The sequence below is a fragment of the Lichenostomus cassidix genome, chromosome Z (assembly GCF_008360975.1).
Source record: "Lichenostomus cassidix isolate B80296 chromosome Z, HeHo_3.0, whole genome shotgun sequence".
NCBI classification, from domain to species: domain Eukaryota; kingdom Metazoa; phylum Chordata; class Aves; order Passeriformes; family Meliphagidae; genus Lichenostomus; species Lichenostomus cassidix.
In genome coordinates this window covers 51,484,840-51,501,013 of record NC_139511.1, presented here as the reverse complement: position 1 = coordinate 51,501,013, position 16,174 = coordinate 51,484,840, and the positions used below count along the sequence as shown (strand labels likewise).

The 16,174-nt window shown below is 43.7% G+C and overlaps 1 protein-coding gene across 1 annotated transcript; it reads right to left on the bottom strand.

Annotated features, from left to right (window-relative positions):
- Positions 1-4,903: 4,903 nt before the first annotated feature.
- CRHBP (corticotropin releasing hormone binding protein) lies at positions 4,904-13,878 on the bottom strand. Its single transcript, XM_085042728.1, has 7 exons — positions 13,710-13,878; positions 13,188-13,281; positions 12,426-12,583; positions 10,215-10,425; positions 8,554-8,702; positions 7,099-7,216; positions 4,904-5,627 (listed from the first exon to the last, which is right to left on the bottom strand). Exons 1-7 carry the CDS (start codon positions 13,788-13,790, stop codon positions 5,470-5,472), a joined length of 969 nt encoding a protein of 322 aa, XP_084898854.1. The 5' UTR covers positions 13,791-13,878; the 3' UTR covers positions 4,904-5,469.
- Positions 13,879-16,174: the final 2,296 nt, after the last annotated feature.

The following is a 16,174-nucleotide window of genomic DNA, read 5'->3' as shown; positions in this document are numbered from 1 at the left end:
GTTGGCTCTGCTGGCTGCCAGGGCACTGCTGACTCATGTCCAACTCACCATCAACCAGGATCCCCAGGGCCCTTTCCATGGTGCTGCTCTCCAGCCTCATTCCCCAGTCTGTTCACACATCCAGGATTGCCCCATCCCAGGTGCAGCATTTTCCCTTATTGAACTTCATATGGCTGGTGTTTGCCCATCTCTGTAATTCATTGAGGTCTCTCTAGAGGGCCTTCCTGCTTTCCAGGGAGTAACATCTCCTCCCAATTTAACATCATCAGACCGACTTTGATAAAAGAGTTCTAATGCACCTTACTTACTTAAAATAAACCTTATTTTCTAAACTTCTTTTTTCTTAAAAATCCCAAAAGGCTTGAAAAAGTCCATATCTGTTCCTGTATCAAGTCCTATTTTTTAAGGCTCTTGGCTGAGATTATCTCAGTTTGTTAGAGCATAATGCAAATAACAACAGCATTGTGGGTTTGATCTCAGTACAGATCATTCACTTAAGATTTGGGCTTGATGATCCTTGGGTATCGCTTTCAACTCAGAATATTCTGTTATCTTTGATTGCTCCATGTTGGTGGGTCCCATAGCAATGTTCCCCTTTCCATTGCCAAAAATCCCTTGACAAACATTTTTCAGCTGACTGATTCTTTCAAATGGCTGGGGTCACATCTCCAGGGACAGATTTTTTTCCCAGTACCTCCAGAATATTTCCATCTTCTCTTCTGAATAATTTTAACAACAAAGATTCTGCACTCTCTATTAAATATCTGCATTATTATTCATGTATTTCATTTATACCTGGTATAGATGGAAAGAAAAACCCCAACATTTCAGCTGAAGAATTACTGGCTGATTTTAAGTAGAAGAGTTTTCACTGTTAAATCTCAATTAAGGTAGGAAATTCAGCCTCCCTCTGGGCAACTCACTACATTATTTTTTCTGAACAGCCACCCTGGATTTAATGTTAGTACAGCAATGCAGAAGTTGATTCATGTCCTGTATCCCTCTGTCTTTGAAGAGGAGTTTTTGCAGTAAGAATTGCTCATTACTCCCATTCCCTACAAATAAAAATATTAACAGTAGGATCTTTAATAGTTTTTGTGGTGCTGAAGGGATTTTCAGTCATTGCTTGAGTGTTGGCTAGCCCATCAGTCCAAGGTCTGTGGTTTTCTTTCTAAGTCTAGGACAGTGCTCTTGCATCGTGCGCTGTTGTGGTATCAGGACACCTTTTATAGCACTTTCTGAAGGAAACATCAGTGGTTATGCCAAGTAAAAAAGACGATGAAAATCAGTTTCTTTTCAGACATCAGAGTCTGCACTAAGTCTGTCACTCACACCTTTTCCCAATGATTTTGTGGGTTTTAACATTAATTGTGAGATCTGGATTTTGCCTCCAGTGACAGATGATAGGGTGTCTAAATACTGGACATACATTTCTTCTCAAAGCTAACATTTCCAAACACTTCCTCGTCAAAGACTTTTGTTACATTTTTATTTTTAGGGACTTGATTTCTCTCTTAATTCTTAGGAGGCTTTCCATTTCCTGTCAGCTTCCAGGCTACAACCTTGCTAATTGATAAGTTCTTTCCTTGTTTCTTTCAACAGATATTAATGTTATTGACCAGTTTCTAGTCCTGCTTTTTTTTTACTCATTTGCAAATTTTCAGTTGCCTTTTAAAATTTTTCTTCTTGCAGTGCTTTTATTGCCTGTTTTGTTTTTCACTTATGAGTGTACTTACTTCCTTACTTCTCCAGTACTAAACACTTGAGGGCTCATGTCATTTGACATCTAAGAGCTGACTTCTTGTGACTGAAGTTCTGTAACTCCTGAAAAGAGGAGGGCCTCAATAAATACTTATGCGCAGGTTGAAGTGACTCAATTTTCTTCTTAAGGTAGATCTTAAAGCACAGACAAGCGAATGCTGTCTGGAATCCAAGTTTGTCCAAGAGAGCCATTAGAGAGAAGTGATACCGTTGATGGTGCTGCCTAAATTTATGTTGATTAAAAGACAGTGACAAAATTAAAAGAAGTGACAGCCAGTTCTGAGAAAACTACTATGTACTTGAGTATTACTCATGAGACAGTATCAATAGATGGTTATGCCCATCATATGCGGAGTGTTGTTTTTAATTCTCCTTCATCTACAATAGTGAGTTTTCTTAGTAGTACAGTCAACTTCTGTATGATATGGAAGGCAAAATCTCAAATTCCTTAGCATTAAGATTCTTTTCCACAAGGTCATGGTGGCTCGGTCATATTTAAGCCATGTTAGCATTTAAAAAACCATACCATATGAAGCTGAAAGGTGGAAAATCTATGAATATGAAACTGCATGAAGTGAATGACTCTGAGTTTACCTTCACTGATGACTTAATTCTCAGCTACTGGATCTGAAATCTGTTGTTGAAGTTTCAACCCCTCTGTTTCTTAGTGACCAAGGAATAGTGGTTTAAAGACCTCTACCTCTCCCCAGTTTTTTGGTAGGCATGTGAATGGGAACAGTTTGACATAGGAGCTTATTTCCAAATGGTGCAACCCAGAAACTGCCCTGGTTACCTGAAAGGAGCTCAGGAAAGGCTGGTGGGGCTACTTGCCATGAAGACCACCCTGACAGTGACAGGCACCCAGAAAGGGTGAGCTTAGCAAGATGTTTGGGGGCAGACATGCTGTGTCACTGCATGTTTTCTCAGGAAAAAAAACTTTTCATTGAGCCCTGATTTTTCTCTCCCTGGATGACCAACTCAGTGGCCTTCTATGATGGAGTGACTACATCAGTAGGCAAGAGAAGGGTTATACATGTTATTTATCTGGTCTTCTGTAAAGGCTTTGACACAGTCCCCAATGACATCCTTCTCTCTAAATTGGAGAGAGGGATTTGATGGATGGATTTTTAGGTGGATGAGGAATTGGTTTGACAGTCACATCCAGAGAGTAATGGTCAATGGCTCAGAGTTGCAGTGGACATCAGTGATAAGTGGTATCCCTCAGGGGCCGGAACTGAGACCAGTGTTATTTAATATCTTCATTAATGATATTAAATGATAGAATGATCAAGTGCACCCTAAGCAAACTTGCAGATGACACAGCTGAAGGATGGGATGCCATCCAGAAGGACCTGGACAAGCTCCAGGAGAGGGCCCATGGAAATCTCATGAGATTCAACAAGACCAAGTGCTGGTGCTGCACCTGGGTCAGAACAACCCTGGTATCAACACAGGCTGAGGATGAACAGATCAGAGCAGCTCTGCCAAGAAGGACTTGAGGGTGCTGGGGGTGAGAGGCTGGACTTGACCCAGCCATGTGCACTCACAGCCCAGAAAGCCAAACCTGTCCTGGGCTGCATCCAAAGCTGTGTGAGCAGCAGAGCAAGGGAGAGGATTCTGCCCCTCTGCTCTGCTCTGCTCTGGTGAGACCCCACCTGCAGTGCTGTGTCCAGCTCTGGGGTTCCTGCACCGGAAGGACAGGGACCTGCTGGAGTGAGTCCAGAGAAGACGAAGAAGATGATGAGATGGATGGAGCTCATCTCCTATGAAGACAGGCTGAGAGAATTGGATTTGCTCAGTTTGAAAAAGAGAAGGCTTAGGGGTGACCTAATTGTGGCCTTCCAGTACCTGAGGGGGCCTACAAGAAAGGTGGAAAGGGACTTTTTGCAAGAGCATGTAGTGACAGGACAGGGGAGGATGGAATCAAACTGAAAGACAGTAGGTTTGGATTGGATATTTAAAAAGAATTCTTTCCTGTGACAGTGGTGAGACACTGGAACAGGTTGCCCAAGGAAGCTGTGGATGCCTCATCCCTGGCAGGGGTCAAGCCCAGGCCAGATGGAGCTAGGGCTTGGGTCTAGGGAAACCAGGTCTAGAGAGAGGTGTTCCTGCCCATGGCAGGGGGGTTGGGACTAGATGAGGTTTAAAGTCCTTTTCAACTCAGGCTGCTCTATGATTTTAGGATTCTATGATTTGATGTGTCTAGTGCTGGGTGACCACACTAACACTGCCAGCACTTCAGCAGGGCTCCAAAATGTCACGGGGGTTTCATGAGGCTCAAACAGGAATGTAGAGGCCAAGGACACCCCACTCAGAGACCTAAGTCAGGCCCGCTTCATGTCATGGGGTAGCCAGCAGCACTTTTGTCTGTTTTCTTTGGAACAAACTAAAACATTCCCACAATCTCCACCTTTTCCATAAACACAGCCCTGCAGGGTGGATACACTCATCTGAGTCTGACCAGTCTGCCTAACACATCCATGTGTTCTTGAGTCAGTCACAAAAACAGGGCTCCCAGAACCAAAGGAGGGGAGTCTCAAGCATCCTGTGGTTTTCACCCACTTCAGTCAGGGAGATTAACTTCCGAGCTGCTGAATAATAAAGACACTTCATTTTGGGTGATTGAATCTAAGAACCATAATTTAGAGCGAAAGATTTCAGGAATGCAGCAGGATTAGTTAGGTTTGACCATTAACTGGGCCTTGGAGGAGGAACAGTTTACTCTTATTGCTGCCAGGTATCACTCACAGAAAACATACTAATCAGTCCTTGTCCTCAAAGCTAGGACACAGCTCTGGTCCTCTACTGAGCTTCCCAGAGCTCTTCAGGCTCACACTCCTCCTCTGGGACACCAAAGGCCTGGAAAAAGTGAATCTATATTTGTGTATCCCAGCCTCTGTGGGTCAGCAGGACACCTGACCAAAAAATCTAAAAGAGGGAAGGTGCCAGTAAGTGTACTGCTGAAACTTATTCTTTGTGGAGGTGTAAGCAACCTAGACAAACCAAATTTTTGCCCATAATAGTTCATGGTTTTACAGCAACATGTGTTCAAAACTTTAATTTCCACAAAACTGCATAAGACTTAGGAAGTTTAATCAGTATGTTAAAAGATCTCTTCAGAAAAAATACAACGTAAGAACTCTTTGCCAACTCTTTGAATGTATTTATTTATGTTTGGATTTGTGTAAGGAAGTGTCATGCTATAAATTTTTATTAAAAACATGTCATTAGAAATAAATAGTGCATCTATAGTCATAAATAAACCAGTAGTTTTTACACACACTAATGTTGGACTTCCTCTTACAAAACTGGAAGTGTATTTCACCACTTTTTTTTTTGTTTATACTTGATATAAAAGGATAAAGCTGCTGCATGAAGTTTATATTTATTGTGGGTTTCATATATCCCCAGACTAGTGTTTGTGTCTATTTTCCTAATAATATTTATACAGGAAACATACCCTTCTATTCTTGCTATTGATTTTGGATATGGTAAATGAGCTTAAACATTGCAGAAAGAATATAATGATAATAACAAGGATTAATATATTTGTTGCTTTTTCCTGCTTGCTCATGAGAATGACTGATTTGTATGAAAAAAGAATTATGCTTATAGAAAGGCTCGACACCACCAGCCAGTTAAAGGAAAAAATGCATTATTATAGAACCTTATTTTTATTAGCTATGTGAAGATGCGTGTCCCGGTTTCTCAGATACTAGGAAAGCAGAATTCCTCAATGGTGTTCTCCTTTCTTGTTTCTGTTTCCTGCAGATTGAGCTGATGATACTCAAACGTCACACGGTTGACGTGTTTGCCGCTGGAGACCATTCGCAGCACAGTGTTGTCACAGCCAATTTTCATTTGGGCTAATTAGGGAAAAGAGATATAAAGGAGATAAAAAGATACATTTGTAGGAGAGAGAGCAAGGGAAAAGAGATGTACGATGTTGGGAATTATAATGCACCAATACATGCAATTTTGGAAATAAAGCCAATTTGTGTGTAGCAGTCACCTGCCAGTGGTGATATTGCTGATTAACTTTTGTGTTTGTTAGTTTTGATATACAATTCTTGGGTATTTAATCAAGTATATCCTTCCCTCATTCAATGCCACTCCAAATCTATGTGCTACTTTTAGATACCATGAGTGATGCGCAAGGGTAATTGCACTCTGTCCTGGAGACAGCCAAAATTAGCAATATCAAAATGTTTCCTGTTAGAGGGATGAGTGGGCTTTTGTGTAAGGACATACTTCACAGGAGCAACAGTTTGTGAGAGTCCCATCAAGACAAACTCCAATGGTAGTGCCCAACACATGGACTCACTCTGAGGGAAATCAAGTGTATCACTAACTGCTGCTTTAGACAACACATTTGAGTGGAGGCTTGGCAAAGCCTTTTTATTTGGGGAACTTGGAGCACCTTCCTCACTGGGGGAGAAATCTGGTGGGTCACTGGGAGAGCAGAACTGCTGAGAAGGATTTTCACTTCCTTCACACAACCATGAAAGCACATTAATCTCATTCCAGTGCTCTGCTCAGTATTACCATTCCACAGCAGCACTTGCCAGTTAAATCTTTGAACAGTGCTTGCACTGTTAAGTCGTGGTGTGATGAAAGGCAAGGCAGACCACAAGGGCCAAGTACCAGGCATGTTCCTGCTCTACAACTCTGTGGACATGCTGCTTCACCAGTGCCCTGTTGATACTCCTGGGATATGATAAGTGTGCTACAGGGCTTAGTCTGTCATATCACTTCCATGCTTTGCAGTCTTCTACTGAATATTCGGGAAACTGGAAATTCCTTTTTTTTATGGGGAGAAAGCAGTCACTGGACTGGCATGATAGTGAAACAAGTTCAGAACCACAACAGTGTTCACAGCAGAGAATAGGAGCTCTGAGGCTTTTCGGGTATATGTGTTATACCTGCAGCAGAAAATAAGGCCTTGAAAACACTGAGTAAATGAGAGAAAAGCTCTTTAACTGAAAATGTATCAATCTGCCTTTGTTTGTTGTGAATTTTCTGACCATTTTATGCTCTGACATACTAATGCTTATTTTTTGTCATAGGACAATAATTTTTAAAGTATGTATAATTTAGTCTTGTCCTAATGATTACTGAAAGGGCAAATGAAGGTGACCATGACAGTGATGTAACACACTGCCAAAACACAGGCATGAATAGCTTTGCTCTCATGTTCTGCTGGATATGAAGTTCACCAATCTAGCAGGAAGTCCAGGGGTGTGTGTGTGTGTGGGTGTGTGTGGGTGTGTGGGTGTGTGTCTGCATTATGGTTAATTATTTTGTTTTGTGGATGTAATTGGAAGAAAGAGTTCTTACCAGACCCATGAAAGGAGTGACACAGGTCAGCTAGTGGAAACATCTTGGATGGGTCTAAGCCAGCCCCTCCAAGAAGCTCTACAAAGTCTCCCATTCCTGCACAGCCTGCTGATGGTTTCTAAAAAGACAGAGGCTAAACGTTATTTGTCATTTATCTTCAAAATGTAGCAGTTCTCCAGACATGACTGCAGCCAACAACAGGTTTTAGAAGTCCCCTGTGCTCAAAGCTGTGCGAAATCAGTTTCTTATTCTGAGCAGTACTACCTCAATTTGACATTAGTTAAATTAATTTTCTTAAGGGATTCCAAAGAAAGACCTAGTAGACTCTGAAAATTACTGACAAGTAGATAAGATGTTGATTCAACCACTTTTAATGCAGAAAAGCAATCTGATCCTGGATGCTTAGACATATAATGAAATTAATGCAGATATGGGCTACATGTATGCCTACATTCAGCTGGCAGGCGGGAACTTCGGTCCCACTATAGCATGCTTTTTCCTAAAAAAATGCTAAAATTCACCATTGTGGAAAAGTTCAATTAATTAGAAATTAATAACAGGAGTAGTTTTGTCTGAAAACAATGGCTTACTGTGTATTAGACCCACAAATACTCTTTGCCTGAAATTAATGCTGTTTGCCAAAAATATCTCGCATGGACACCTTGAGCACCTTTGGGCTGTCACCCCTTTGCTGCTATTTAAATACCTAGTTTCTTTACCTTCCTTTGCTGTTGTCCCTTTTCTGCCCACCACTGAGTAAGTCAACTAATTCACTTGCCTGTCTCTCGAAGCCTGGTTTGCCCAGATACTGGCAATCCTCTTGAAGAACTTAGATTACCAGACTCACTGGCAGGAGAAAACAAATTTTCTTGCTCTATTCTTCTGGATATTTTGGAATTGGCACCTTCTTAGGCCTCCCAAGCACAGGTATAGCCAACAGCTCCTGTCCTCTTCTGTCTGTTTGTCACCAAGCACCAAATACCCCAGATCACAGCAGATGGAGCAGAGGATGCTCAGCATGTGGAGCAGGCAATTAATTGTGAGCACATTTGTATCTTCTCTGTGGTAATACATTGCTGTCTAATGTCTCATTTATCTCTTCAGAGTGTTTGCTGGTTTTGTTAATTCAAATACAGACAGACAGCTCTCAGGGAGAAGGCTTCTTTCTTTATAATGAAATCCTTACCCTTTGTTATGGCAAGCAATCGTTACATGCATTAATGGTACTTTGCATAATTTGATTTCCATTGCAACATTACAGAGACAATAGCAACAGAGACAGCCCCAGCTCTCATCTCTGGGGAGAAAACAGAGCCCTCAGCATGCATGGAAGTGGCCTGGAGCACACATGCCTAAGCAGCCAGTGCTACAGGCTATGCCTGCTTCACCCCTTCCCTCTTCTGTGCCCAGGAAAATTGCACATGCTAATATTTTCTTAGGAAATAAAGAACTCACCTTTAAAAAGAGGCCATTTAAATGTCCCAGGATAAGATCGGATATTTTTATCACCACTGGGTAGATTATGGAGAAGCTGCAGTTTCTGTGCTGGTGAGGAATGACCATGGTAAACCTTCCTGAGGGAGTCTGAGAGATGACATTGCAAGCTGGGACACAGAAAAAGGTACAAGAGTTACTTGTGCAGTCATTACTCCATATAACAAAACAATGTACTTCCAGTACCAAAAAAGCAGAGATAATTTAATTACTGTGAGTTACAACCAAATGCTGAAAAAGTACGCATATGGCATTTTCTGAGGTTCTTGCATAGCATTTGTTCCTTAAAAATTCCCACTGTTTACGATGTAGCAGGAAGTCTGGAACAACTTGAGGATGAAGCAGTCAATAGGAGAGCTCACACCCCAAATCCATACATCAGGGGCTCATGCTGTCAAGGGTTCATACAGTTTGTCTGTTTGAACAAGGATAAACATAGGTGGAGGGAGGGATTTTGTTCAGTTTTGACAGCTTATTGCCTGATATTGCCAGCAACCCCCTAACTCCTATTCTGCTCCTCTCCACTGGAGTTCCCTACCCTGCAAAATATGTCATTGAAATGAGAGCATGATTTTAAGTTCAAGCCTAAGAGTTCAGGTAAAGGAGTAACTTATCATCTATGTGAGCAGGCCAAGGGATCCTTGACACAGACCTGGGATCCTGCAGCTGCTTCAGCAGGACAGAGAAAGACACCAGCCACATCCAGCAGTTGAATAAAATCATCACATCCATGTTCATGAAGCCATGCCAGAGTAGGGACCCAGATTGCAGGCTCAAGTCTGAACAACTTGGAGTAAGGATAGGGCAGACATGCTGTCACGTTTGTCTTTTTTTTTTTTTTTTGGTCACTTTGTGTGGTTAGGCAGATAAATCAGACTGACCTGAACAATAATTATTAAATGTCTCGTCCTCTCTGGAAAAAATATTTCAAGTGAGGTACTGGAATAGGTTGCCCTGTCAAGTTGTGGGTGTCCCATTGCTGGAAGAGCTCAAGATCAGGTTGTATAGGGCCGTGGACAGCCTTTTGTGGTGGTTGGCATTCCAGGCCATGGTGAAGGGGTGAAATGAGATAATTTTTAAGATCTCTTTCAACCCAAGCCATTCTATGATTCTATGATAATTTGTGTCTTGCCAGCCCAGAGGCTTAGGGAAAGAACTTGCAAATAGATCCTTGTAATTGTGTAGAGATCTCTCATAACTATCACACAACTATTCAATACACTGGTTTTACTGTTGAGCTTTTTCAAATATTTTTTTCCTCATTGTTCACCCAGATCTAGAGAATGCTGAGAGCAAAGTTACTAAATTAATACTATTTGTTCTAGTTGAATGTGTTGGAACACGCCAATATTAGATTGGCAGAGATCTTATTTGAAGGAAAGAACCTTATGGTCTTGCACATTGAAGCCTGTGTGATCTCTTAAGCTCCTTTTGTTTTTCTTGGGACACACAGTGAACATGAGTCAAGCCTGCAGGCATGCAGGTGAGCATGGCTTCACTGGCCTTACTGCACCCTGTCAGTGCAGATAGCCACAGTGACAGAATTCAGTGCAAAGCAGCATGTTCTTTTTGCTTCCTAACCCAAACTCAAGACCCTTTGGTGGTATGAAATACAGACTTACGAAAGAGGTTGCTGTTTTTCTTGACTGTGACAGTAAATCCATTGCCAGGCTGGTGAATCCTGAAGAAGATCATTGCCACGTTCTGTGATGACCTGATGCTCCTCTGAATATTCCCACTTTCACAGAAGTCTACATATCTTTGAGAAGTGGTGAGGGGATGATCCAGGGAACTGGGAAATTTCTCTCCCTTGAGTATCCATCCATCAAATACCTACAGAGGTTCAATAATTTAAAAAAAGGCTTTTGTTTATTGATCTGTTAGCGGAGAACAGAAACATGAAGTATGCAACTCTTTTGACACCATATAACCTGTTCAAAGCCCCAAAGTGAAAACAAAAATTCTTTGTATTGATTGATTTCCTAACATTTGATGAATTATTCATGCTTCAGTTGATATTTAGGAAGAGGATACATATAACATTTAATGTTGTTTTTATCTCCAGGTAACAATTTTGATTATCTTTTTTTTTTTTGAGGGAAGTATCTCTTTCTTGCTTCAGCATCATCAAATTCTTTTTTTTTTTTTTTTTGCCATTTTATTGTTTCTATGAGAATTTTTTGACCAGCTTGGTTTGGGAGCCACAAGAAATATAAGTGACCTTTTCAAACTCTGCACATTATGTCAATTGATCTGGCCCATAATTTTCCACCATCCATGTTTTACAGCTTGTCATTAATGGTCCTGGATATTGGAATACATGAGGTTTGGGGAGGAATTACAGGCAGAGGTATTACTGTCACTTGTGTCAGCTCTTTCTCCTTATCCTAATGACTAGAAAGCAAAACAAATCCTGCATATGTGGCAGGACTTTAAGCATCAACCTCTACAAATCCTTCCTTCACAACAAAAAAGCAACAATTTTTCCTCACCGTCTTCAGAGGAATGTGTCAGAAGCAAAAATACATATTAGCTCGAGCATAGATATGCAGTTGCCTGCCTTGCTGTTTCAGTTCCCTCCTAGCTTCTCTCACACAGTAATTCCTTCTACACCCCTGTCAATATTCCCAAAATTCAAGGACCAGATTCAGCCATCACTTCAGTTAATAATACTAATATGAGTATGTGGGATTTCCTGATGAAAAAAAATCAGTATCAGTCTCTGGATTTGCCAGAACTGTAAATTTCTGAAGTAATGAGATACAGGTGCTCAAATTACATGGGGGAAAAGCTGCCTGTAAATATACAGCAATATGACACAGAAGCTTGAGACACCAAAGGAAGAAGAGCTCAGTAAAACGCCAAAGACCTCTTGGCATTTTTTACCCTCTATGAGTGACTCTAAGTCCAGGTACAAAAGCCTTGCATCCCTAAGAGACTGAAATCAGCCTCCCTGCAGCTACGTGGGGAGAGATCTCAGCCAAGGTACAGGGAAGGACACGATTATCCACGGTAAAGGGAGCAGGAGACAAGGAAGGAGCTAAACGGCAGCTTTCCTCCTTCTCCCCTTCCTGGACCTCAGCTTGCCACTAGGTGGGATTTGGTCGGTGCTGTGCCTGGCCAGCGCAGCACAAAGGGCAAAGTGCAAGGCAAGGGGAGCAGCCAGGGACCATTGAGCCTCTCTTTCTCTCCTTGACTGAGTTCAGGTCGTGGTGAATGCTCCTGCCTGCCAGAGAAATGTGCTGGTGAAATTTTCTGACCCTGGAATATAACTGGCTGAGGCATGAGCCTCTTTCAGTTCAGACCCAATGTCCTGAGAAGTTCTAGCAGGGAAATTTTAAAGAAGGCCTGTAATGATCCACTCACTATTAATCTGATGCTAAGCGACCTGTGAGCAGAGGTCCCAGAGCAGTAACAGCCAGTCAGAGAGCTGTATCGTTGTTTGCAGGGCTCGTGTGATTCACAGTGAAAGGAGAAAACCCTACTGACCAAACTGTTCAGTCATTCCCCCAGGTATGGGCACTCTATAGAGGTGCTTCTGGAAAAGTTCTGAAGAGTCAGTTCTGCAGTTTGGAGAGGGATCCTCATTCTGCATCTGAATTTGCTTTAGAGGAGAGATAATGCGGGGGACACGTACTCAGAGTGCCTCAGGGAGGAGAAAGAGCCATCCCAGAGATTGTTGTGTGGCAAAAGCCTGTTCTGCACACACACACACGCACACTCACTCATACACACACACACACACACACGTGTGCACACGTGCTCACCTGCCCCTTGCACATGCAGCAAACACCTCCCAAGTCAGATGAGAGCAGAGACTTGCAGCTTCTTACCTTCAGGAAGTCTCCCCCTTGGCAGTCAATGTTTACAAAGTCGTAGTCTATTGCGATCAGCTCCTCGGGCTCCCCGATGAAGAAGGTTGCGCAGTGCAGCTGCGGTCTGTCTGCGGTGAAGGTGAACTGCCCCTCTATACTCAGCATGTCAATGCACCCTGGAACAGCAGGGACAAAGGGCTGCTGCCTCTGCCTGCCCTGGAGGCAGACTCAGTGCAGCTCCCACTGTTCAGGGACGGAGGACAGGAGAGACCCCCCTGCACTGGGATCCGGCTGGCAGTGAGGAAGGGAGAGCCAGCTGGAGCAATTAGGAGCATGCTGAGCATCAGAGGATAAATAGTAACCCGCAGGTGTGAGCACAAGCACGCGATGAGGGGATGTGGGGGGATGGTGTGTCAAAGAATCTCCGGGCAGAAAACTGTGTGTGTACGTGCACAAGTACACAAACACTCTGTTCTTTCAGAATTCTCTCTAATCAGAGCCGCTGCGCCTGCCCCACCCCTTGACCATATGACCCTGCCCAGGGACGTGGGTGTAGAATCCCCATCCTACTCCCATTATTTGGGAAGATCAACTATGAACCCTCTCCATCTGCCTCAAACCACAGATTTCTGTGGTATTAATGTTTTGTCCTTCTTCTCTCTAGTCTCGCAAAATACTCCTGCGGCTCTTTCACTCCCAGTTAGCCCTTCCCCTCCCTTAGGTGTCCCCAGGATTCTCCCACCCACCAGTAGTCCCCACCAAAGCACCAAAGAAACTCACGAAGCGACCGCCGGTAGATCTGTCCTGCAGACAGCTCCCGCTTCAGATCTTCACTGAGGAGTAGGAAGGGGTCATCTTCACCAGCATCCCTCACCTGGTGAAAGATGGAGGGCAAAAGTCTGGGGCAAAGTGGAATGTAGCCCTCTCCCTGCACCTCTCAAGAACAGGCACACCACATTGCATCCCTCTTCCAGAAGCAGTGCAGCTGGGGAAGAGCTCAGTCAGGAAGCTGCCAACCTGCAGCAGAGGAGAAATAAACCTGGCACCTAAGAGGGGAGCCCAGCAGCTAAGTGCACAGAAAGTCTCTTAAACCCTCAGAAAATTTGCTGAGGATAAAAAAATCGAGGGGTAGTACAGAATACACGGAACTGTTGCATTAATGTTACCCTGGTGTAAGTTTAATGCGGGAGAAGTGGGAAAAGGGAGAGAAAAAAGCGCAGTGCCTGAAAGCTGAGACTACAAGTTAGAAGATAGCAGCTAAAAAGCACAGCGATGTGTTTAATCATCAGTCCTATTGCTCACCTCAAGGTATCTGGTTTCTCCCTTGGAGGCTGCCAGGAAGATGAGAACGAGGTGGCACTGAAACTGGAAAGCAGACGGCATGCTGACACCTCCTCTGGCGGCCCTCCCTCTCTCCGTGGCCAAGTTTCTCCGGGTCTGTGCTTGTAGGCAGGAGCCGCTGGGGTGTCTTGGAGCGACTCTTTTTATAGAGCTGTTGGGAGGGGAGGCACTTGGTCCCCGTACTGATAGGGTAACCCATGGTAACTGAATTCCTCTCGCAGTGACACAGTACGTGGGCATGACAAGGGTCCAAATTGCAGCCACAAATTTTCAAGACGGTTGAATTCCCCTCTCCGGCAGATGTCTTTCCTACTTATCTATGTGGTGGCAAAGCTGAAAACCACTGGGGAAGAGAGCCCATCCCGTGCAGATGGGGCACTCATGTCCTGTGTTTAAATCCAGTTACTCCAAACTGAGCAACGAGGGAGCATCCCTCCCTCCTCCCGGGGCAGTCCCGGGACATTTCGGACCTTGCAGCACTTCCTGCATCCCTCCTGCTGCTCTGTGACCTGCAGCTCTCTGCAGTGCCTGTGCCAGGTGCTTCCCGCTGGCCAGGCCTGGGTGGGCACCCCTGCAGCCCAGGCAGGTTTGCAGACTGTGCCAGCATCCCTCCATGGTTCTACAGAAAGTACACAGGCAAAACCAGTCAGCTCTCCCCACCATAAACAGCTTTCATGCAGAAACTACGAAAACTTGGGGTTCCCAAGGGCATATTCACTACAGAACTCCTGCCACTGCTTCAGCCCTGATCCTCAAGGGAAATCTCACAAGACCTTTAAAAGCTGAATCTGTGAGTGAAAATTCCTAATTCTGCAGAGCACTAAAAACCAGGAGCTCAGCAGAGGTATTTGATGTAGGGTATATTCTTGTTTTCCCCTGATCAGGATGAACCGTCAATACTCTGCAGAGGATGACTGCCCCACATCAGGCTTCTTGCTAATGTCTCCTTTTGCTCTATGCTTTCATGTCAAATGTCACTTTGGTTCAACAAAACTTAGCAATAATATGAGTCAGACTTGCAAAATTTAAAGTTTTTTGCTCCTGATTTCATTGGGAGGATTTAAACCATGAGAAATGCTTGCTGTTTCTTACAACTTATTGGTAGAAAAACAAATAAATAAATATTACTCTGTCTACATACCTGTGGCTCTGACCTTATTATGCTGTAATTCTTATCTTACTGTTTGCTTTATTGTAAACTGTAATACATGTATATCTGCATGGAATTTCTGTGATTTTTTTGAGCAAAAAATTACTGAGGAAATGGAAAACATTATTTTTGAACTTTTGCAACAGGTTGGATTCAAACATTGGTAAAAGTGCTTTGTAAAAATGAATAATTAATTACTGCATGAACCAAGATTGAATCAGTTCTCTTCATGTGCTTACCTTGAATTGTTTAAATACTGCCACTCTAGGCAAGGATTATCAGCAGATTGTACAAGAGAGTTTGGAATCTGAAAGCCATTGAAGTCCCTTGGGAATTACAAGTTTCATTGGAAAACTGCAGGATTTAGTCCCAGTTTGCATTAGCGGAATGCTGGAAGGTTAATCAGGGAGGTGAGAGAAGCCTGGGAGACCATGAGGATCAGAAAGGGCTGCAGGGGAACCCAGCTTTACTCCCTATTCTTTTGCTCACTCTCTAAAGAGATTGACAAGGTTGAAATTACAGCTTGACCCCTTCACTCTCCCCTTAGAAGCATTTTGCAGAATCCAGACCCAAACTGGGGCTGTAGTGTCCCAGTGTGCCCTGCCAGTCCCTAGCCTAGAGCTCAGGCATTGATTGTTGAGGAATATTCAGTGCAGGCAGCTCAGTGTGCAGCTGCAGTGAGAGCTGCAGATTGAGCTCTGTGGGGCAGGAGCCCGAGCCCAAGGCAAAAGGCTGAGAACTGCTGACCTTTTGATTTCCTAAAGGCCCAGGGACCTGTGGCACCAGCCAGGTGACAAGACACTCATGGACACAGCAAGGGTCAAGGACTCAGCTGGAAGATCACAGAGTTTCACGTGCAGAGACTGTGAGGGTATAAAAGCCCAGGCATTTGTTTGTTCAGGGTCCCTCTCTGAAGGCACCAGCTTGACCTTTTAATTCTGTTACTTCACCATTATAAAAGTCCTTAAAGGAGACAGAGGTCTGCAGCTCTGCTGAGGGAAATTTGGGGCTGAGCTGGTGAGGTAAGCAGGTCTGCCTATGTGAGTGTGGGATGTGTAGGGAGTCGAGTGGGGACCCATCAGCTCATGGAGCTGCCTGCAGTGAAGGGGCTTTGGTCCCAGGAGTTAAAATCTGGTGGTGAGAGTGTGACTGCCACAGTGCCTCCTGAATGGTCAGACTAGGACATTATCTTACTGAGAATCCTTGAAGATCTGCGGTGAAGGACAGTGTTTGATCGTGTGTGAATTTGACCAGTTACTGAAGATTTGGTTAAATT